Source organism: Equus quagga, chromosome 4 (genome assembly GCF_021613505.1).
Source record: "Equus quagga isolate Etosha38 chromosome 4, UCLA_HA_Equagga_1.0, whole genome shotgun sequence".
NCBI classification, from domain to species: domain Eukaryota; kingdom Metazoa; phylum Chordata; class Mammalia; order Perissodactyla; family Equidae; genus Equus; species Equus quagga.
This window is the reverse complement of record NC_060270.1, coordinates 105,558-129,928: the sequence shown is the minus strand read 5'-3', so window position 1 is coordinate 129,928 and position 24,371 is coordinate 105,558. Positions and strand designations below refer to the sequence as shown.

At 38.3% G+C, this 24,371-nt stretch overlaps 2 protein-coding genes across 5 annotated transcripts in view; one reads left to right on the top strand and one right to left on the bottom strand.

Annotated features, from left to right (window-relative positions):
- ARL13B (ADP ribosylation factor like GTPase 13B) overlaps window positions 1-24,371 on the bottom strand; it is a 67,958-nt gene that overhangs the window by 18,453 nt on the left and 25,134 nt on the right. For both annotated transcript variants that reach the window (XM_046658406.1, XM_046658407.1), the window contains 2 exons: window positions 3,350-3,455; window positions 2,293-2,495 (listed from right to left, as the gene is read on the bottom strand). In XM_046658406.1, coding sequence (XP_046514362.1) covers window positions 2,293-2,495; window positions 3,350-3,455 — 309 coding nt within the window. The remainder of the gene's footprint in view (window positions 1-2,292; window positions 2,496-3,349; window positions 3,456-24,371) is intronic.
- Window positions 6,007-19,849, top strand: STX19 (syntaxin 19). Of its 3 annotated transcripts, none has more exons than XR_006888215.1 (2): window positions 6,007-7,910; window positions 9,319-9,369. XR_006888215.1 is itself a non-coding variant. In XM_046658408.1 (2 exons), exon 2 carries the CDS (start codon window positions 16,469-16,471, stop codon window positions 17,351-17,353), a length of 885 nt encoding a protein of 294 aa, XP_046514364.1. In that variant the 5' UTR covers window positions 6,007-7,910; window positions 16,456-16,468; the 3' UTR covers window positions 17,354-19,849. The 3 variants fall into 3 exon arrangements, 2 of the variants coding, with proteins under 2 accessions (XP_046514364.1, XP_046514365.1); XM_046658408.1 differs by lacking the exon at window positions 9,319-9,369 and adding an exon at window positions 16,456-19,849; XM_046658409.1 differs by lacking the exons at window positions 6,007-7,910; window positions 9,319-9,369 and adding exons at window positions 9,457-9,493; window positions 16,456-19,849.

Sequence of the window (24,371 nt, the reverse complement as noted above, 5' to 3'; positions counted from 1 at the left end):
TGAACTCAGGGTTTATATTTATCAATGTATTAATTACTCTCCCAAACCAATGCTGTCTTCTTCATCGATGTCAACAGATGAATAATCCTCCTGTTAACCCTCTTCTTAAGGGCTGTGTCCAGTTGTGTATCATATATGAACTAGATAACAACTCTTGCTTTGCATGATGGCAGAAGAGGCTATAAAAATAAGTTGCCTTATATCACTCAGATTAAATATTTCCATATTAGTAACTACTGGAATGTTTACTACCTCTATGATTTACAGTCAATGTTGCCCTAAACACGAAGAGTAGTGAGTTGCTAAAACAAGTAGCTGAAGACAGAAAATGAGTACTGCAGACCTGCAACTAGACTGAGCAGAGCATAGCAATGTGAATGCTCGTTACCGCGACATCTACTCATGTTCTGTGATGGAAAGATGCATCCTTTCATTCTGAACCTAGAAAGCCAAGATGTAGATTTGAAAGTTCTACTCCTGCAGCCTTGGACATGTATCTGGATCTTTGAGCCTCAGCTTTCCCATAAATGTGGATAAAAATACCTACTTCGTAGGGTTGTTTTAGATAAAGTAATACATGTGAAAGCACTCTGTAAATGAACATACTTATAAGACAGTAATTGTTACCAGTGTTATTCATTTATTAGTAAGCAATTTCAGGTATCTAGTATCAATATACTATTTTCAGATACAAACAATAGCATATTTTACTGTTTTTCAAAAATATCTGAACCTATTAGATTTAATTTAATGAAGTAAAAAGGTCTTTTAAAATCATTCTTGTCTAAATGCCAATTTACTTCTAATTGTGGAGTCTCTACTCAGCAGGAGAGGCCTCGGGACACAAGTGGCATGGCTGGGAGAACAGAGGAAAGGGGCATGGGGATTTGCATAGCTTGCATGGCGTGATCCAGAACACCTTTATGGAAAAGGTAAAAACTTGAAAAAAAATGACTAACATTAGGTTCCTTTTATCCAACTCAATTTTTTTGTTTGTTTTCTTAGTGGAGGAAAAGCAAAGGAGTCTTTAGAAAGGACAGCCATATACTTTACTTTCATAAATATATAAAAGAGATCCTTACACGAATGATGGGCTGTACTGAGCTTTCTATCATGAAAATACACACCAGGATAGAAAACCTAAGATGCTCAAAAGAACTAGAACCTCACAGAGGTATCAAGAGAGACCGAGATGAATGCCCTGCTCCTATTATTGAGCACTTGGGGATGGGGAGTTATCTCTGCAAAGATTTCTTTCCAAAGTCCTATTTCTGAGTTAAGCGAAGGATTACAGTAATTCGAGGATTTCTGTAGCCGCGTAAGGGAGCCCCTCACAGGGCATCCCCAAGGGTGGCTGGCGGGCTCGGGGTTGGGCTCGCGCTCTGGCTCTGCGGTCACAGCTCTGCTAGATCACTTAGGAAGGAAGAAGACAACTCTGCAGCTTACAGGAGCTCACAGAAAAGTCTTTTCATTTCTCCCCTCCGCTACCTGCAACAATCCAGTGGAGAAAGAAAGAGATATCTTCGATTAAGTACTAAATTCAACTTCTAATCAAATCTGAGTACTTTCTTGCAGCATTAAGATTATTCTGAACGATTCTGTGGTGGAATTTATATAATCATTTTGTAAAACTCACTGTTCAGTTTAGTTTGAAAATTTCCTTTCAGGCAACATACTTTTAAAATAATTTTTTACAAACATATTTTAAAAACCTAATATAGCAATTCCATCTACTTTCTCACAAAACCAGTGTCGAAGATAAGATTTTTGCTTTGGTTGACTGACCCACTAACAGCTTAACTTCTAAAATCTCTGCTGAGACTAGAGAAGGGTTCCCGATCCATCGACCCCCGGGCCCAGTCATTCTTTGTTGTGGCGACTGTCCTGTGCGGCGTAGGGTGTTGAGCAGCGCCCTTGGCCTCTGGGGGCCTCCAGGAGCACCCCTGCCCCCAGCTGTGACAAGTAAAGATGTCTAGACATTGCCAGATGTCCTCTGAGAAGCAAAATCTCCCTGCAGACTGAGAACCGTGGTACTAAAAGTAGCCAAGAGAAATAAGAGATAAATATCTTAAAACCTTGGGACATAATAAATGCCTAAGGAATAAATTTGACTCCTGTAACACCACCAGGGAGATTAGAACCCTACCACCCAAAATTACTGTGTAGAGAGACAGACCTGTAAAAAGAGAAAATTTACCTAGTGTCTTCCTTCACACAGAAAGAGGAAAGTGAATGGACAAAAATTATTCATAACATTGTTGTATTTTTGACTTTTCGAATGCACAGTGGTACCTTTCTTCCCGCAGTTTTCGCACTCGTTCAGCCCTTTCTTGCTTCTCTTGTTCCTCAAGAGCACGCTGCTCCATGGTGTCTTTTTGGATGCGCTCATTTAAGGCATCGAAGTCTCTTGCAATGATATGGAGCAGCCAATAAAGGCCTTTTTTAATGGACTTGTCAATTTTCTTTCCATATCCCAAGACTGCTGAACAAGGTTCCTGAAAAACAGCATTTGACTTAAAGATTAAAACTAAAAGTTCTCCACAAAAATCTATTCATAAACCATTAAGTTTAATTACTGGCAAATCAAAATTGACCCATTAAATGAATGATATGAAGCACCTGCTTATTTAACTTACAAACACACCTCCGCAATGATCACTAACACTAGTACACAGGAGTTAAAATATTTTATGGGTGATATCTGTAAGCTATGAGAGATATTATGACAAAAGAAGTTGACAGTGCCAGTTTTAAGTTTAAACAAACTGAATGGAAGACAAAATTGAACTGCCAGAAGCAAAATACACCTACTTATTAAAAATACGGGGAATTTTTAATTCCTCATACCAGGGAATTTATACAATAAACATCTTTAAGACTGACAGCCTAAAGATCATCTTCTGAAACCAGAAAACATGATCAAATTCTCTGTCCATCTTTCTTAAGACTGTATGACAACACTCCTGACACGATTTTCCAAAATTCATTATAAACCGTGTTTAAATTTTGTATTTATACTTTTCTTTACTGTTTCACAAAATTTATAGCATGACATGTTGTACAGCTTACAGGTCCTGTCAGCAATATCTTAAACAAGAAGGAAACTCTAAAGTCTGAAATCATGAAAGAGAGCTGATGGAAATCACTAACAACTAAGGAGAAAACACTTATTACAGTATTGGGTAATACCAACAGAACAGTGAGAACATGATTTCCTGGGTAAAAAAATAAAAGCTCTTTTAAAACTAATATATTATTTTCTTAGCTGCCTACCACCTAACTGCCTGTCGCCTTTACAAAAACTAACTCATACTGAACACGTTTCACAGGACGACAACCCGACACTTACAATCTGACACAGGCACTTGTGCTCATTGACCAGCTGCTCCAGAGACAGACATTCAATCACATCAGCTTCTCCTAAGGCCCCTTCCTTGTCTTGTTTATTTGCCAACCTAGAGACATAAATGAAGTTGTTTTATAGTAAATATATAATCAGACAGCCACGCGAAAATATTTTGACCATGCTCTCCTTATTTTAAAGTTGTGATTACAGAACACACTGATTTTAGAGAATATTGTACCTATTTCATCATCTTTCCTTTATTACTGCTAAAATTAGTTTGTAAGAACTGTCCTGTAAAAGGGAAATCAGGTTAAGAAAACAGCAATAGATCAATAAGCCAAAAAAAGCTACATTTGCAGGAAAAAAAAGCTATGTTGTAGAAAAGGAAGTGAACTCATTTCCACAGTGTCCAGCCATCAATTCCAACTTTCACATTAATTATGTCCTTATCTTCTTAAAATACACCGCATTATGACGTACATGTCCTTATCTCACATCCTTATCTTCTTGGAATACAAACAGTATCATGTTCTAAACACCCAAACCTTCATTCTAGCTCTTGGCATGTGAGCTCATCTGCATCCAGCGCCGGGACTGTCCCCACACACGCACAGTCTTCTGGAAGCCTGGGGCCACTTCTGTCTAACCTACTTGGCACAGCACTGGGCATAAAAACATTATACTCAACGAGGAACAAACTGGGGAACAACAAAAGGAAACACAAAAGAAGTTCTAAAAAAAAGCAAGAATTACCACAAAATGCCACTATTTGCCTATGAGATGGCAGGGGTCCAAAAGTTAATAAAACACTGTCTTGGTCAGGGTTTTGATAGACATTTAGGCAAATATATATTATTTAATACATGGAATAATAAATCTAATGAACTTTATCACTTATCTTTAAAAATTACCAACATCGTGCCATTCTTGCTCATCCATATATCTTCCACTTTTCCCCCAAGACATGTCACTTCACCCCAAAATTTAAAAATTAAAAAACATTACAATACCACTATCACACCTAACAAAACTAATATTCCTCAATCTTTTTACAAGTGTTATGTCCAAATTTAGATACAAACCAGATCCACATTATAATTTATTAAGTCTTTTTGAATCAGTATCACCCTCCAGGACCAACAGCCCCACCCCTGCACCACTACCACCACCACTTTTCCTCCCATGACATTCATTTGTAAAACAAGTCATTTTTCTATAGTATTTCCCATGCTTACGATTTGGCTGATATCTTCCTTACGAGGCTTTTTAATATACATACCCTGTATTTCCTGTATCTGGTAGTTAGATGTACAGGCTGGATGAGTTTCAAGTTGAAATCTTTTTCTCCTTTTTAAAGATTTCATTTTTCCTTCTTCTCCCCACAGCCCTCCAGTACACAGTTGTGTATTTTTTAGTTGTGGGTCCTTCTAGTTGTGCCATGAGGGACACAGCCTCAGCATGGCTTGATGAGCGGTGCTAGGTCCACGCCCAGGATCTTAACTGGCAAAACCCTGGGCTGCAGAGGCGGAGCACGCGAACTTAACCACGTGGCCACGGGGCCAGCCCCTCAAGTTGAAATCTTTTGGCAAGCATTATTTCACAGATGGTGCTGGTTCTTAGGAGGCATAGGATATCTGCTTGTACCACTTTTAGTGAGGTTAAAATGGATCAGTGGATTCAGGTGGAGCTAGCCTGATTTACTCCAAATAACACTCCTGATTAAACTTTCACCTAATGATTTTAGCAGCTATTGGTGGCTTTTACTGAATTCTATTATTTTATAGGAGCTTATAAAATCATAACTTTCCTAGTTCTATATTCCTTCTGCATTTACTAGCTGGATCTTTGCTAAAAAGTAAGCTTTCATCAGCTACTTGGTGACACTTATCTAAATACAATTCAGAGAAAAGTCAAGATAAATGCTCGATCCTTTGCCTTCATTTCCTAATTTTTATAATGGGTGCCCTAGCAGCCTCCAAAGGTAATCAAGTTCTTCCTCTGGTTTACGGGGGCTATCATTAAGAACTCACGGATTCTTACATACATTTGATGTGTGTCAATTTATCATAGCTACTGTTCTTTTTGGGGCTCCAAGTTATCCACTTTTGGTCAGTGGAGTCCCATTTGTGTTGGCTGCTGTATTCTTTTGGTACAACTCCGAAGGTCTTTGACAGCTTCTTTGCTTTCTCATAAAAACAATGTCCCAGACCTAGAATCATCCATTTCCCTAAGGAGCCCTGGCTCCTTTCAGTAGGAACCATGTTTGAAAGAACACGGTCTGGGTGCTAAAGACATTTACTGCTATTGACTTGCCATTGCTTCTAGACCCTTTTCGGTGGACAAAGCTAGGGAAAATGCAGGTTTTTAAGAAAGAAAAAAGTTAAATCATGAGCAGACATTGATTTCCCCATCTTAAACAAAATATTACCAAGTTTTTACTTAGCTGCTTAATTTCTTTTTTCTTATACTTTATTATTTATTTATTTATTTATTTAGAGGAAGATTAGCCCTGAGCTAACATCTGCCACCAATCCTCCTCTTTTTGCTGAGGAAGACTGGTGCTGAGCTAATAATATCCGTGCCCATCTCCCTCTACTTTATATGTGGGATGCCTGCCACAGCATGGCTTGCCAAACGGTGCCATGTCCACACCCGGGATCCGAACCTACAAATCCCAGGCCACCAAAGCAGAATGTGCGAACTTAACTGCTGTGCCACCGGGCCGGCCCCAAATTTCTTTTTTCTTATGCTGAAAAATTGAAAGCATAAGAAATTACAGTTTCTAATAAAACTGACATTAACTATTTGCTTTATCCTACGAGATATGAGTTTCAACATAACAATACCAATATTATTACTAAAAATAAGAGTACTAAAGGCAGGTTAAGATTTCTTTGTGCTTATTCTTGTCTCTAAGATATATCCCACAAGAGATGCACAAAGTACTGAGTTTTAAAATTACTTGAAATAATCCTTCTCTGTATGGTTGTGCCTCCATCTAGATACACAGCTAGGTTTCTTTGTTTCAGGCTGCTTTTGATTTTTAGATAGTTTTATTTTTTAAGATTTAATTTTTAAAACATTTATATGATTCCAAATTCAAAACTATGAAAACAAGGTACAATCAGAAAGAACCGTTTTCCATCTCTGTCCCTTTTTCTCTCTCCATTCCTTCCATCCTCCTATTGGTAACCATTTTCATTAGTTTTTGGTTCATCTTCCCATTGTTTCTTTTTGAAAATACAAACATATATATGGAGGAAATGCTATTTTCAAAGACCACTTCTTGGGCACTATGGATATTCAGTACTGTTGAATGGCTGGAGTGTTGTGTGCATCTCCACCTTATTTCTTGCTCAGAAGCTAGCATATATACACACCCTTGTGCATCACCATGCTTTTTTAACAGTAAATCCTAAAATCATCCTGAAGCAGTGTAAGGAAATGTTCTTTATTAAGGAGTAAAATGCTCATTACGTGGATGTTTCATTGTTTATTCACCCAGGCCTACACAGAAGGACTTTGGGCTGTTTCCAGTGTTTTGTTTTCACAAAAGTGCTGTTAAGAGTAAGTGTGTGAAGCAGTTGTTTCTTATTTGGAGAAGAGATTGAAGTGGACTACTAAATCAAAGAATAAATGCAGATGTTGTTTTGATGGATGTTACAGCAATGTCCCTCCTCTCATCCTCAAATTGTATAACTCAGGCAGAATAAGAAAGAAAATAAGAAATTTAGTAGTGAGAGAAATTTCATTTCTAACTGTTCCTACAAAGATTTCTCTCTGGTAAAAATTTTAAATTACTATATTGATGTAATAAAGAGCATCACATATATTGCTGCACAACTTTAGTTTTTCTATATTGAAAACTATGAAAGAAACTTATTTTAAACTACAAATAGCAGGTATAGTAAGAAGAAAGGTAGGGTGGAAGATTTAAAGACACAAGTTTTTTTCTGGCTGTTGTAGCTTTGAAATTCCATGATTTTATGAGTTACACCCTGGGATTCCCTAAAATAGGGTAGAAATTAATCATTTTAAAGTAAATGGAACAAAAAGCCCCATTCCTATTTATTCCAAATTCCATATTTTTGGCAAGTTTTGACACCTAAAGAAAGCAAAATAGCCTTTGTTTAAGTACAAACCCGTTTTTGGTAGGTAATGCATTTTATATATAATACAGGACTGGAACCACAGAGCCCGAGCCAACACTCTGAGGCAGTTTAATGAGGACTTCCTGTGACCAACCAGCTCCAAGGAAAAGGATCTGCCTTTCATCTAAACGGGCAGAGAACAGGCAGAACCGGATTCTCCAGGTGTGAAGTAAGCAATTTGTTCTCCTCATTTGATATTAACAGCAAAAGGACAACTTTATCTCCAACTTATTTCACTTCAGTATTTGGCTTTCAATTAAGTTAACTATACGAAACTACAGAAATTAGCCTGTGAACTACAAGGCAGTGACTTAAACAATTTGATCAAAACGTTACGGATGGTACTCAGTTTTTCTCTCCAAGGCAGGACGACAACACCACAGGCGGAAAGCAGCCTAAGGAACAAGACACAGGTAAGCAAACCAATCTCCACGCACTGTTTAAGGTGAGACCACCACAGACTGGAACCCGTGTCACTGAAAACGAGCTCGACAGAAATTACAGCTCTGCTCAGATCTAGACCAGGCTACGAGCCGCTGATCTGTTCCACACACGGCTGACACACTGAACGGGATTTGGGTTCAGAGCTCTTAGAAACAAACCACTATAGTAAAAATCAACTTTTTCTTTTAAGTCCTTTAAAAACACTTCTCATTTTGAAAACACTAGAAAGTCAGATCCTATAAAAACAAACAAAATTCTATTTTTTTAGACTATATGGTAGTCATGCTGTGCTTGCTGCAAGAACACTTTTACATTTAATTCTGAAAAAAGCTTATGCCTAAATTTGACACATATGTATAACCTTTAAAAAGTTAAGATGATTTTTCTATAAGGTCTTAAATAATTTCTTGTGTTTTTCCCAGAATCTTTTAAAAATAATTTGAGGTTATTAGAAAATAATCTTGTTGCAAAAGGACTACTGTAAAATATCACAGTACTGACTTTTTTAATGTTTCAGCTAATAAATTGAAAGCACTCAAATTATAACATTAAATATAAATACTATATTTGATTTCATAGGTTCAAAAATTTTAGTCAGCATCATTTAAATGCAACATTTAATAGGGAGGTCTGATACTTTCAAAATTAAGCAATATACAGAGGCTTAACCAAAACATTTTATTTTTTTATATTTCTTCAAAGTTATTTTGTAATTGTTACCATGCTAAAATTTAATAAACAACTGATTTCAAATCAAAATAATAATGACTTTTAATACATGTTCTAAGGGTGGACTTGAAAGTTGGCTATGTAATGCCTAGAACACGCTATCTTCATGGCTATGCAGTTTAAATTTAATATAAAAATCATTTTATGTATGTACAGCTTACTTTAATCAGATAAGTGAGAGTTCAAAATTGCACAAGTTAATATTTAAACCAAAACCGTCTTATTGTTACCTTAAATAAGTTAATTTAACAATTACACTAAATAAAAAGTAAAATTAAAAAAGAACTGAGACTGCATTACAAAAAAGTCAGATAGTTTAAACTTAAGAGAGAATATATGCAATTTGCAATAATTTTTTTAGTTTGTTTTCCTCCTTTAAGAAGCCAAAGAAGTGAGAATTCTAATAACATCAGCTGCTTTCACCTTCAACTAGGGAAATGCTGCAAGCCGTCTTCACACACAAAAGCCAAAGAATACTCCACATTACGTTGGATAAAAACTGGTTACATCCCTTGAAATATGTTATTTGATCAATATAGTAACTACAGAAATGTCTTACTTAAAAAAATTTTTATAAATCTATAAAGTTATCTATTTCAGGGCATATTTCTTAAAGTAGTAGGTAATTTTTTCTTTCTTTTGAGGAAGACTGGCCCTGAGCTAACATCCATGCCCATCTTCCTCTACTTTGTATGTGGGACGCCCACCACAGCATGGCTTGATAAGCAGTGCATAGGTTTGAACCTGGGATCCAAACAGCGAGTCTCAGGCCGTCGAAGTGGAGCGCACAAACTTAACCACTACAACACCAGGCTGGCCCCAAGTAGGTAATTTTTGTTCATACTTCTGTTCCTGGGAACAGAAAGAGGATGTCTAAAAGAGGGTGGAGAAACTTTTGAGTCATACAAGTTTACTTTTCTATTTTCCAGAACAAATTGTCAAAGTTGATTACCACATTTATAAATTAGTGTCCTAATTTTCTTTTTGCAAATATCATGTTTTAAGCTCAAAGATATAGTCTGTTATTGAGAGTAGAATTCAAAACCGTATAGCAATGCAGTAAGTTAGCATGCTGAAAGATGGTTCATGTTTGGACAGAACTCTTCCAACATTAACAAAATAAATTTAAGGTACAGAAAAGATTGCATGAAATGGTGGTCTCATCAATTTCACCTGGCCTAAGCAATTAAGTGATTTCACAACTATGAGCTTAATATTTTATGCCTTCATGAACTGTCTCTTTCAACTTTTAAATTCTAAAATGTTTAGATGTCCCACTTTGCCTAATATTCTACTTTATGAAGATATAAGATTAAGCAATTAGCTGGAAATCATTATACATGTAGTTATGAGTATGCAACTACTGAAAATGCAGTTCATATACAGCATGTGAGTGCACCTGAGCACCCACATTAAGTTAATTTCTGCAGAGACGAACAAGGATTAGGGGAACATTCTGAATTATGTTTACTCTATAATCACCTATGACTTTTATTCAAGATGCACAGACACAGAAATTCCTCCCTTTTGCTACAAACATACAGAAGTGCTTGATATAATCTTAAGAAAAAAAGATAAATTTTAAAACTACATCATTACATTGGAAGTAAGACAGGGAAATCTCCAGGTGCCAGAAATGAAGAGGCAACACCCTCACAGCCAAAGTGGAGGGCAGGAATTAAAACTAACTCCATGGGCACCAGAAGCAAATCCTTCACCTCAGAGGCTGGGGTTAGGGTTTGTGCATAACAAGGAACTAAAATTGAGTCTCCTAGAAGAAGCAGTGAACTAGAAAAGACAGAACCCAGTCTCTACATGGAGACGGGAAAATCTCTGTCAGCTGGTCCAGGGGCATGGCATCTGCCAGGCTATCACGTTTCACTAGAGAAAACTCAGGCCCACATTTATGTCACCAGGGCTACAAGAGCAAAACTCCAGAGGGCCCGAGTAGTGACAGCCACAAAAATGGGTTAGGAATGCATCTATAATCCAGGACACTCAGGAATTTGCAGAACATAATTCCCCATGAAAATAAACTACTGACAAGGTACACTGAACACATCTGCCCACCACCAAGAGAAACAGTCAGTGGCCATGACAGGCATTTATTCCTAAGAAACCAGAAATAATCTAAATGTAAAGAATCTTTAACATAAATATATTTTAAATGTTCAAAAGAAATAAATGAAGACATAGGATCCATAAACCAAGATGAACACAGCATGAACTTTATAGCTGATTTTATGTAAACACCATTCACAATAATACGCCTGCCATGGCATACAGCGTTGACAGGACATCTGACTCTGTTTTCCCTTTACTATCAGTAACATATAGAGAGTTACAGAAAAGAGAGATTTGGAATACAGCAGTCCTCTCTTACCCACAGTTTTGCTTTCCAGGGTTTAAGTTACCCGCAGCAACCTTGGTCTGAAAATATTAAATGGAAAATTCCAGTGTATCCACGGTATATAGGCTACTCATCTGTTAGTCACTTAGTAGCCATCCATTATCAGATCAACTGTCTCAAATCACAGTGCTTGTGTTCCAGTAACTCTTATTTTACTTAATAATGGCCCCAAGGCCCAAGAGCAGTATTGCTCTTGCTGGCATTTTGGACATGCTAGAGAGAAGCCGTAAAGTGTTTCCTCTAAGTGAAAAGAACAGTGTCCACAGGCTTCAGTACTACCTACAGCTTCAGGTGTCCACGGGGGTCCTGGAAAGTGCCCCCCCCAATAAGGGGGGGACAACTGTATTTACTTATTTTTTGCTAGTAAATTTATTAATTTACTAATTAATTACTAATTAAGAATATAAAATACATATCAATATATTTGGAAGAGTTCCTTAAAGTACCTTTTATTCAAATACGAATGTGTGTTACTCCTTCAGGAAGCTGTTCTTCCAAGGACAGAAACCCAGGAAAAGACAATCTTTGCAAGGGTCAGAGTCAAATACCGTGGATTCCACAAACAGTGACAGTAAAATTCACCTTCCCAAAAGCACTTTGCAAAGATATACTGTGCTACAATATCAATTTTAAATATTCTATTTCTTAAAAAAGAATTCTTTTAAACTACGATGCTTCAGAAAAAGGCTTTTGATGGCATTGATCATTTATTTCTAATTGAAAAAAAGGAACAATTTATTCAGCCATAAAAATGTTAGAGAGAGTTGTTTCAGGATTTTTTCCGAGCCATGCAGGCAAAGAGAAAGTTGGAGACATTGTAGTTCTTGAGAACTGAGAAATTCAAAGATTGCTAAAAGCTACTTAGCTATTATATAAGCATTAGCTAGGACTCAATTCTCATAAATAAATAATCAAAATCTGTTTTATTTTGATCCCCCCCATTTCTCATCTGAGCCTCTAATACTGTTATTCTTTTCTTTTTCCCATATTACCAGGAACACAGTAAAAAAATAGAGCAAGAAACATTCTATCTGCTATATACGTTGTAGCTGTAAGAATTCGTAGTAACAGGTTAGTACAAGAAGAGGAAACAAATCTGTGAACATAAATGGGAATGAAGTATACCTCACTTCCTGTCTACCTTATCAGCCTGTGACGATGAGCTAAAGCAGAAGAAAATATAAGAATCCCGATCGCTACATGATGCCAAGGATAGGATTCAAAATTTCTTAGAAACTTTCTGTGACATAGGTCTGAGATCAGAACTAATTCTTCTTCTTCTAAATTGTAAAGTGCTCAATTTGTTCTGATTATATTAAAGAGCCCAATAAAGCTGAAACAACATAATTATGTTAGATCAGATATGCTATACCACTTCCTGCAAAAACTTTTTTCTTTTAAATAGAATTTATACAAATAACATGCTCACACACTATTATACATATATCTCCTCGATTTTGCTCATTTCCTATTTATAAGGACAAAGGCTAAGAAACACATTCCTAGAAGACATGTACAACATATGGATCAACAACTACTAAGGGTTTTATATTGATCTACTTTCCCAACATCCAAAGTTTGCAGTCCTGTCTATACTACCTTCTTATACTGCTCCTTGACTCATCTTCCTTTCACAGATTTTCTATGTTTAATATTGTAGCTTGTTATTTTGTCTCGCAGATCTTAGTAAGCCACTAGCTTTGGCTAGTTCTATTCCTAAAGTAGAGAAATTACTCCTTGCAAGTAAGGCGGAATACAGAGAATGGAAAGGGGGTAGAAGGGATGAAGCCCTTCCCAACCTAGAAGTCTCTTATTTGCATAAACTACACAGACTGAAACATTTTTGTTTACCTTTAATATAGCAAATCAGTGGCAAAAGAAAAGTCTGCCAGCTATTTGAATTAAGTATTTAAAATATTTAAAATAAATAGAAGAAAACTATAAGTACATTATAGGCAACAAAAACTTGATCTTAAATGTTTCCAATCAGTACTTAAAATGCTCAGGTGCACAGCAAATTTTCTGAGTAAACTGTTAATATCCATAAAAGACTTTTTCCATCAAAAACAGATTTCAAGGTCTTATCTCTTGTGATGTGGCTTCTTTCCCAAGCATCTCACTTATCTAATTGCCTCTTCTCAGAACTCATTAGAGCTGATCTTTATAGAGCATATAATCCAGGCAAGAAATGACAATGACTTAGACCAGAGAAGTGGTGAGAGGGGCCTGGATCCAGACAGACCTTGAAAAGGGGTCGACAAGATTTGCCATTAGTTGGATAGGGGAAGGGGGGAATGGGGGGAGGCGGGGACAAAACAGAGTAGTTAAAAATGACTCCAAAGTTTTCGGTCTGGCGACTAGAAGACTAGAGTTGCCATTTACTGAGATGCAGCTGCAGTTTGGGGGTTGGGAGGAAGACCAAGAGCTTATTTTAGACACAGACATTCAAATGGAGCTGTCAAGTGCATTGGTGTTCTGAGAGCAGTCTACACTGGAGACATAACTGAGTCATCAGCTAACGGACAGCATGTAATGCCAAGAGACTAGAAAATGATGGTGAGTAGAAAGAGGACTGAGCCTGGAAGGCTTCCAATATTCAGAGGTCGGGGAGATGGGAAGAAACCAGGAAAAGAAAAGGATGATGGGAGAGCCAAAGAGGTAAGAGGAATGCCAGGAGAAACACATTTGAAACATGTTTCTTGAAAACGTTTCAAGAAGTGATGGTCATAAGTACTGCTGATGGGTTACAATCATCAGTGAGTTCTAGTACTTCTACCTCCAAAATATATCTTGAATGGTTCCCATTATTCCATCTAGTTTTATCCTCCAAGTCTCTCCTGTGAACTACTTTCCCCACCCTGGGAAACTATTCACTATACAGTGATCTTTTAAAAACATAAATCATATGTTAATACCCTATTCATCCTTTAATTTTCTTTCACTGCACCTAGAATAAAATCTAAACTCACTACTTGGGGCCACAAGGCCCTTTATGATCTGATCCTTGCCTACCTTCCTGACTTCACTCCTCACAATAATTCTATCTACACAGGTATTCATTTTGTTCCTAAAACATATCAGTCCCAGTCATTGCCTTGGGGCCTCATTTCCTATACCAGGTCAGACTCCCTCGGCTCTTCATCTTCCCAACATTTAGGTCTCACAACCTCCTTAGAGAGGCCTTGCCTAACTGATCTATCAAGATCTAAAATTACCTCATTTATCTGTTTACTGTATATTGGCCATCTCCCCTCAGACAGTAAATAACTCAAGGACAGGTACTACTGAATATATAATACAGCATTTAAAACTTTGAATATAGTAGCATCAATAATTATTTGACAAGATGTCAGTCCTTTAAAACCAAAAGAATATTATCAGGACAGTGGTTTAATTTTTTACACAATGTAGGCAACATTTCTACAACATCCTTGACTGGGTCAGCTTTCAAGAACATCCTGGACAGTTCCAGTGATGGCAAGCTTATTATCTCATGAAGCAGTTTATTCCATCTTGGGACAGTGCTAATTGTTTGAAAAGTCTTCTTTATACTAATCAAATCTCTCTCCACGTGATTTCCACCCACTGCCCTTTGGAGTAAAGCCAAGTAAGCCTGATCCCTCCTATACAGACATCATGCTAGACATCATACTATTATTCATGAAAGCATAATGACTATTCTGATAGCTGAGACAGAAAGCTCATAATTAATTAAAATCTCCAGTAATTTTCATAAGCACTGCTATGAACACAAGGGTCTTTCATATTGTAGATGTGAAAGTGTTTTCTAAACAACTAGATGCAATGTGTTACATCTACCCCAGTTAAATATATTTTTGTTACTTTTAGTATAGTGTTCCACGCTATTTTAATCTTTCGGTCCCAACTTGGTACTTCAGCGTACTAAAGATCTCTCCATATTTTGTGTCATAAACATATTTGATAAGTAGGTCTTCTATGACAAGAGTGAAATCATTGATAAAAATATTTTCATAAATATATGAACCACTGAGTCCCATAGCGTAACAGCACAACATCAGAGAACTTTTTCTCTGGTTGATAGTGATAGTATGTATTGGGTTCAATGAGCCATTTGCAACTCCCTAACAGCTTCTTCTTCTCAAAAATATCATGAAAGGTATTATTAAATGCCTTTCTGAAGTCAAGATGTTCTGTGAAAATAAAGTATTTTACTAACAAAGATTGCTTCTTATTCAGTGCATTTTACATATATATGCACATCATTATATGCATATATATATCACTATATATAAATTATGTACATCAGGTTGATTCTATGTATAACTACCAACACAGGATGTGGTAAAAGTCAATATTATCAGCACTCTCAAAATAAGATTTTATATAAAACGTTTATAAAAATATCACTTAGTATGAATTGATAGAAATTTTGTTCTAAGACAGTCTGGATATCTTTGCAAAGGAATGCTAAGAATGAGAAATCAGCATAATCAAACCAAGAATATGTTTTCACATGTATGGAATGGATAAGAAAACAAAGCTATGTCAAATAATGTGTTAATCAATGTGGAAGCCTCAGAGATTTTAAGATAAATTCGGGGCCGGCCTGGTGGCGCAGTGGTTAAGTTCGCACGTTCCGCTTCGGCGGCCCGGGGTTTGCTGGTTCGGATCCCAGGTGCAGACACGGCACCACTTGGCACGCCATGCTGTGGTAGGCGTCCCACCTATAAAGGAGAGGAAGATGGGCATGGATGTTAGCTCAGGGCCAGGCTTCCTCAGCAAAACAGAGGAGGATTGGCAATAGTTAGCTCAGGGATAATCTTTCTCAAAAAAAAAAAAAGATAAATTCAACATTATCTATATTGCTTAATGCTGTCATATGGAATCTGCCTGTCACTACTGGTTTTAATTGAATTATGCATATTTAGCAAAGTGAGTATGTTTTTAACATTATATAGACCAAATTAACTGGGAACAGTAATAAGGGCACTTTCAGGGGCCCCTTTTAGTCCTAAAAGTTGAAGATATGGTCGGCTCTTTCATTCTAAGACGTATCTTCCTACATCGAGAAGAATACGTTAAGTGGCACGACCCTGAAGAACTGTTCTGGGGCAACGGTAGGTCCATCTCTGCTTTCTCAGCCACTTCATTCAGCTGAACGGGACTCAGCAGCCCCACGTTACGTGAAGTAATTTACAATTTATTTTACATTACTTTTCCTATCTCAGTGATCTTTATGAGGAAATTCTTACTGATTCTTCCAATTTTTTAACCTCTTTTCAGAAGAGTAGGAGGATTTTTCCTGGGAGATACACATAGGTATGTGAAGCCAACTGCTACTGGGGAAAATACCAAATTTTTCTTTGTTCATCACAGTCATTTTTGCTTCTTAGGAGGAAGGGGAAGATGAAAGACCGACTTCAGGAGCTAAAGCAACGCACAAAGGAGGTGGAGCTCTCTGGGAACAGGCCAGTGTCGACCACAGCCGCAGAGGAGCACGAGGCACTTCCCCAGCAAGCAGTTCTTTATGAAAGAGAGCCTGTAGCAGAGAGGCACCTGCATGAGATCCAGAAGCTACGGGAGAGCATCAACAACCTGACGGACGACGTCCAGCGGTTTGGGCAGCAACAGAAAAGTCTGGTGGCTTCAATGAGAAGGTTTAGTCTACTTAAAAGAGAGTCTAGCATCACAAAGGAGATAAAAATCCAAGCTGAACACATTAACAGAGGTTTGGATGATTTAGTAAAAGAAGTTAAAAAATCAGAGGCTGAAAATGGCCCATCATCAGTGGTCACAAGGATACTGAAATCTCAGCATGCCGCGATGTTCCGCCACTTTCAGCAAACCATGTTTGTGTACAATGACACAATAGCAGCAAAGCAAGAGAAGTGCAAGACATTCATTTTCCGTCAGCTTGAAGTAGCTGGAAAAGAAGTGCCTGAAGAAGAAGTAAATGATATGCTTCATCAAGGAAAATGGGAAGTTTTTAATGAAAGCTTACTTATGGAAATCACTATCACTAAAGCACAACTCTCAGAGATAGAACAGAGACACAAGGAACTTGTTAACTTAGAGAACCAAATGAAGGATTTAAGGGACCTTTTCATTCAGATATCTCTTTTAGTAGAGGAACAAGGAGAAAGCATCAACAATATTGAAATGATAGTGAACAGTACAAAAGAATATGTTAACACTACTAAAGAGAAATTTGGACTAGCTGTAAAATACAAAAAAAGAAATCCTTGCAGGGTATTGTGTTGTTGGTGTTGCCCATGCTGTGGCTCAAAATAAAGAAGCTACTTTAGAAAACGTTCCAGCTTTAGAATGAAGAATGTCCCATTTTTCAGTGTCTTATATTGTTCTTCTTCATTTCACAGATCCATTCACATATCTTCTATCACTATTAACTCATAATTTTCCCCATTAGTCCTTACCCAGCAGAATTACAGAAACTTCTGAAGCCAGTGTCATGAAAGAAGTCTTCATTTACTAAACTACAAACAGTACAGTTAGCTTTAAACTCACAGGTTAACTACCGACCGTGAGATGAATGATCTTAAGCTTCCAGTCAGGCACCAAGCTCTATTACATACTTTTGTAACTTCCAATGCCTTAACAAGATGAACATCGATAAACGATAACTACTTAAATAACCCTTTTGGCTCATCTGAGAGGATTCTGGTAGTTAAGAATTGTATAAAACAAGACCTCCAAGGGTGCCATATTAAAACAAAATCCAACTAGCAGCTGTATCGAATCTTTTATGCTGAGTTAGGACAGTTAATTCAGAGGTCGGCAAACCCTGGGAAGACCCACGTATGTATCTGATGATGAGTCCAGTTGGTAACTGGGAGCTGAATCTAGCTTAAGGCCTAAGAAGGTAAGTTAAGGCACTGTTTTCCTGAACTTAGGTCCATTCAGGACACTGTACTATAGATTAGGAGAGGTGGCAAATAAAATGAAAAATAAAGGCAAATATACCCTTGAAAGTTTCTCCATCACTGGTGTTGTGAAGCCAGGTACTACACTGTGGGCTTGGGATAGAGTCTGAACCCACACAGGGACAGAGTTTAGGACCGCATTCTAGGGAAGAAAGTAGACAGCACATACAAACACGAGATCACGTCACATTCTCGGCAGAGACTTAGCAAGAGAAGACTCAGTGAGATAAAGACTGTCAGGGTGGCTTCTTTTGGTTAGGTAGTCAATGAAAGCCTCTCTGAAAGGGAATACTAAGTGAGGATCTGAATGATGAGGACAAGGGAGGGTATATTCCAGGAAGAGAAAACAAAGAGTGCAAAGACTATGAGGGTATAACTTACTCGGTTCAAGGAAAAATGAGCAGTACAGCTTATCAGAGTGGCAAAAACACAGTCAGGTAAGAGAGGAGGTTAAGAAAGGTCAGCAGGTGGCGTAGCATGGTGGTGTAGTGGTTAAGTTCACACGCTCTGCTTCGCTGGCCCAGGTTTCATGGGTTTGGATCCGGTTCATGAACCCACAAACTGCTTATCATCCCATGCTGTGGCGGCATCCCACATACAAAATAGATGAAGATTGGCATAGGTGTTACCTGAGCGACAATCTTCCTCGAGCAAAAAGAGGAGGATTGGCAACAGATGTTAGGTCAGGACCAATCTTCCTCACTAAAAAAAATTGAAAGGTCAGCAGGGGTTAAATTTAAGGCTTTGTAAGTCATGCAAGTCTGAAGTTTACCTATTTTTTCTATCCTTTCTAAGACTGTGCCATATCCTTTTACTTAGTGTCTTACTGATACTTGTTTACAATTGCTCCTAAAATGTTTATCATGAAAACTGAGAACATGAAGTACTATTTAATATTCATGAGCACAATTATATCCAGATGAACTTGTAAAATAGCAATTTTCTATTAGCATTTATATCTGCACATAGTGCTTTTAAAGCAAGACGTAAGCACAGATTCATCACAAAGCAATGTATCGCAATTTTCACTGTTATATTTGAAAACCCATTAGTATTACTCTAACCTAAGCAACAACACCAACATGACATTTAACTAATTAGTTGCTGAACAGTTTGTATGTTTTATTCACACACTTAAAAGGCACTAAAAGTAGTATTTTTTTCCTTAAAATTACTACCTTAAGGAAAAAATTCTTAAGCATTAGAGGCACAATATTAGGAATCTACTGGTTTTAGAGGTATCCCATAATAAAACAATAAAATTCTTATGAGCACTTGGGCTCATATTCTTACCTACTAAACTACATCATTTTCTTAATCAAAAGCTTCACACAGCCTGAATTCATATGGCGAGACACTTTAAAACTGGTTCTCCTAATTTATCTCCACCTAGACACAGCAAATCATTGACAGTAACTATTCATATCCACCATCACTTTGACAGAACACTGGTAAAACACTGCACTGGCTGCCTTAAACACATTATTCGGAATTCACATGACAACACAGGTATTAAAACCCTTATTTACAAGTGGAGACACCAAAGCTCAGAAGGATTAAGCCAACTACCCAAGGCCTGTCTGACTCCAAAGCCCACGCTTTCCCCTACCCGAGTAGTTCTCAATTTTTGCTCTGCATTAGAATGATCTGGAGAACCTGTGAAAAAAGCAGAAGCATCACTGGCCCCGCAGAACTTCAGGACGTCCGGGCTGATGCTGATGCAGGGGGTCCCTAGACAACATCGTGCCGCCTAACACTGCCGGCAGGTTTTCTCCATTATTTTGCTTTTAAACAGAGCGTGTTGAGGTGGGGAGGGGGGGGACGGGAACATCTGCAGGCTCCTTGTGCATGAATTACCCAGGAAGTCAACCAGTTGGGGTGCCCCATTGTCAACCACAGCTGCTGCGTGAAGCTGGATGCCACCAGAGACAAAAGGAAGCCCCCTAAGGAAGGCTGCAGGTGAGTCAAGAGTATAATTAAATAAGGATGATGAAGAGGACAGCTTGGTAAGGTTCCACTGAAAGAAGAGAAGTCTTAGACCAATAGGCCCTATGAACACAGTGAGTAGGCGTTTCAGATGGTAAAAACAGTAAACTAGGGTACTCACCACTCTATCTAATGATCAAGTGATTAAACAACAAGGGTCCATACTTCCATACTTAGGGGTTTTCAGCATTCTAAAAAGGACTCGGTTTCTCCTATTTACTACTTAAAGGTCTAACTTCGTAAACATACATTTGACTCAAATTCTAGTGACTGTATTAGGATAATCCATAACCTAGTTAACTTCTCCCGGGCACTTGTAGAAGAATATGTCTCACAGAAACTTGTGAACCAACATTTTCCTGTAATACTGTCTAGAAGGGAGGTGAGTCAAGTAGGCATGTAAAGTTTGCAGACAAAAATCCCATCTTGAAAAAGTAATAATAAAAGCCTGGTTATTGTTTCTCCTAATATGGAAACTCACTGCCATGGTTTTTAACCTTTTTGGTCATGCAATCCTTTAGCAATTTGAAGAAAGCTAAAATCTGCTCCCAAGAAACTGCACATGCACTCAGAATTGTGTACATGATCTCAGAAGGTCCTGGGAGGTCATCCACAGTGCAAAGACCTCAGGGTCAAAAAATCTTTTTATTGAAATGTTCACAACACCTAGCAAGATTGTATCAGAGATATTATGTTTTCTTCCCCGAGTGAAACTCCTCTATTTTGTTCTGAAGTATCCAATTTGCGAGGTTCGGCCAAAAGTTAAGTTAGGTCATATAATTCCACAGAAAAGCAGACTGTATGTAATGAGAAAGTAGCACCATTCCAAGAGTTCAAGCGTGCTAACACAGGAAGAACTGTTATTATCCCGGGAGGAAATTTTAGCCTGTGGATCTCCAGAGTTATTCCAGTTATAAGTACTAGGAGATTTGACCATAAAAAAGGAAGGCTCTGGGGCTGGCCTGGTGGCCAAGTGGTTAAGTTTGTGTATTCCACTTCGGCAGCCCAGGGTTTGTAGGTTCGGATCCTGGGCCCAGACATAGCACTGCTCATCAAACCATGCTGTGGCAGCATCCCACATAAAACAAAGGAGGATTGGCACAGATGTTAGCTCAGGGCCAATCTTCCTCACCAAAAGAAAAGGAAGGGTTATTTAGTATCTCTCTGAGGCCAATTTTCAAGACTATACTAGAGAGAGGACATGTAGAGAGAGCCTTCTTAGTTAATTAGAGTATAGGTTAAAGTTAACCTCTAGATATGGGAGAAAAGAAAGACTTTCTAATAAATAAACAGGTTAACATGATTACAGAGCACAATGTTTGCATAGTATCTATTTTATTCCTTCTCTTTGGAAGAATACAAATCAGTTTTACCTTTCTACTTAAGTGGATTCTTGAGATAGCTTGTAGTACGCAGAATTATGCTACTTTACAGTTCCTTTAACTACAGAAGAAGCACTTAACCACTAGGTCTAAAGAAGAAAAGTGACTCGCCAGGGTCGTGAACAAATTCAGACTACTGCTAGGAATCCAGGTTCCAGACTCTCGATCTCTCTAAACCCACAGCTTTCCAACTTCTCACCACTCACTGCAGATGTTTTAATTAAAATATTATGCTGACTAAGTAGTAAAGGCTATAGAACTGCCAAGCAGCATCATCTGAGCTAATAAAACACAGAAGCCTAGTGACGTCCAGGATTCTGACCCTCCAAGAGAGACTGGAGTCTGTGACAGAGACGAAATCTGGCTGAGGCCTCACTTGCAAGGACACTTGCCGTCAGGCTGCTGTGCAGAGCTGGAGCTTGTCCAGGACCTGCTGCTGTGTCCCCTACTCTGCTTCCATAGCGTGAGCGCGTCGCAGCACTACTGAACTGCGATTCTGCGGTCAGAGACAAGATCCTAACTCTTCAGGTTTGTCTCCTTCTGTTCAAAGACTGCATCTGCTCAGGGGTGTGTTCCTCCTCTCCATTCGCTCATTATCAGAGCATAGGAAGAGAGGGTTATCTAGGTGTCGAAGTGAGTTCTGAGAGGCTTTGTGGATCCTAAATCAACCAATTTAGGTTCAGACAGGGGTAAACAGAAGAAATTAGATGCTATAACTGAATGTAGCAGATGAGAGGTCCAGAAGTCTGTGGGCAGAAAGGTAGCAGCTGTGTGCAACAAGGTAGCCTGGCTCCTAAGTGAGGTACCCTCCCCACCTCCCCACACCCCACCGGCCCCCAGCACTGAGCTCAGCAAGGTTCTGCCGAGGCCCTTTCCACTTATCATCCAGTGGACATTTCAATGTCATACCTAATATGTGCTAAGGTTGTATCAGTTAAAAACCAGAATTTCCTATCTGCATGGAGCTATGAAGGCAGCCTCAAGGACTTTAAGCAGAGGAACAAATGATCATATTTGCATTTTATAAAGATCTCTCACAATCTTTGTATGTTCTTGCATTGTTTCTCTTGTTAAAGCATGTACCAGTTTTGTAATGTGGAAACCACCAAATAAAGAAAGGGTTCCTGCTAGCCACGTCGAGCTGAGCTCGGAGCACAGGCAGGGAGACTGGTTGGGAGACTGCTGCCACCAGGAACACAGCAGAGAAGCGAAAGGGGACGGCGGGAGTAACATCGAAGAAATGGAGAGGAGTAGAGACGCAGACCATGTGGCCACAGCGACATCAATAAGAGAAATTAACTGCAGATCAGAGAACAGGGCAAACAGGAGAAGTTCCAAATATGGAGCTTTGGCAGATATTCAAGAGGGACTTGTAATCATATGAAAAGAGACAGTATACAAAATTTTATATATTATGTGAATAGTGCACACGTTACTTGATTTACAAAAATATGCACAGGAAATTCACCAAAATGTAGCAGCGGCTGGCTGTGCACGAGAGGTCAATCTTTTAATTTTTTTTAACTCATTCTTTCCTACATCTTCTAAATTTATTAAGAATGTGCACTTTTTTTTGTACATTTTGTATATTTTTGAAAAACATATTTCAAAAAGCAGTTTACCTTTATTGATAAAAATTCTATGGTTGTAAAAGTCCCCTACCAAAATTAGTCAAATGGCAAGCCATACTATATTTATAAACATATTACACTATCAATAATTAATTCTCATGTCTTTGTGAGCTCGCACTATGAAATTGTAACAGTGAAGTGGTCACTCTGCATGAGGGCTGTTCTTCCTCTATTCCAGAAGCTCACTAGCTGAGCCAGGCGACAGAACAGAACACAGACATCTTGCTGAAGCTACCTGATTGCTCAGTAATCTCTGCGGACTGCACTGACTCTCACCCCACTGTCCTCACATACCTGCATGCCTGCCTCGGGCTCTTCCACACATGCGTGCATGACTGACTCTCACCTCAGTATGATCATCTTCTCAATAGGACCTACTACGATTATCGTAATTGGAAGGGTAGCATACCCCGTTCTCCATTACCACAAGATTCCCAATCTCCTTTTAGCTGCTTTGTGTTCAATATACGTATCACCTAATGTACAACATAAGTTATTCATTATGTTTATTGTCTGTCTCGTCCCTAGAAGGTAAGTTCCTAAGGCCATATATGGATTTTTATTGTTTTTGTTCCCAAATGTTACCCCATTACCAGAACAATACCTAGCACATAGTGGATGCTCAATAAATATTTTTTGAATTAATGCATGCATGAATGAATAAATGCATGAAAGATTAAATGAATAAAAGAATACATCACGTAAATGACTATTAGGTTAAAAAAAGCATACAATTATTTTACGAATGAATATTAGTCATTAATACTTTTAATTTTAGAAGTTGATGTTTTTTGTTTTGTTTTTTTCTCCTGAGAAAGATTAGCCCTCAGCTAACATCAGCCACCAATCCTCTTTTTTCTGAGGAAGACTGGCCCTGAGCTAACATCCGTGCCCATCTTCCTCTACTTTCTATGTGGGGCGCCTGCCACAGAGTGGCTCGATAAGCAGTGCATAGGTCCACATGGGATCCGAACCCCAGGCTGCAGCGAGATGTGTGAATTTAAATGCTGTGCCACTGGGCCAGCCCCAAGAAGTCGCTGGTTCTTGCTTAAACATTTGCAGAGGCTAATTTAGCCTATGGAGTTCAACAAAGTTCACTGGTCATGTATGTGTCTATTGAAGTTTACTTCAGATTCAATAATGGTAAAAATTGATGGTATAAATCAAATAACTTCTCTAATTGGTTAAATAAAAATTAAACAGTATAAGCTTTACCAATAAATGATGCAGTAAAGTTTATTGTTTGCCATCAGAGCTGGTAAACTGCCTCATTTAAAGATGTTCGTTTACGACTGCGGACCGTGGTGAAACTCCGTTCCCAATTTCTTATTTACCCGCCGAACCCCAAGAACCCGGCAAAGGGACGAGA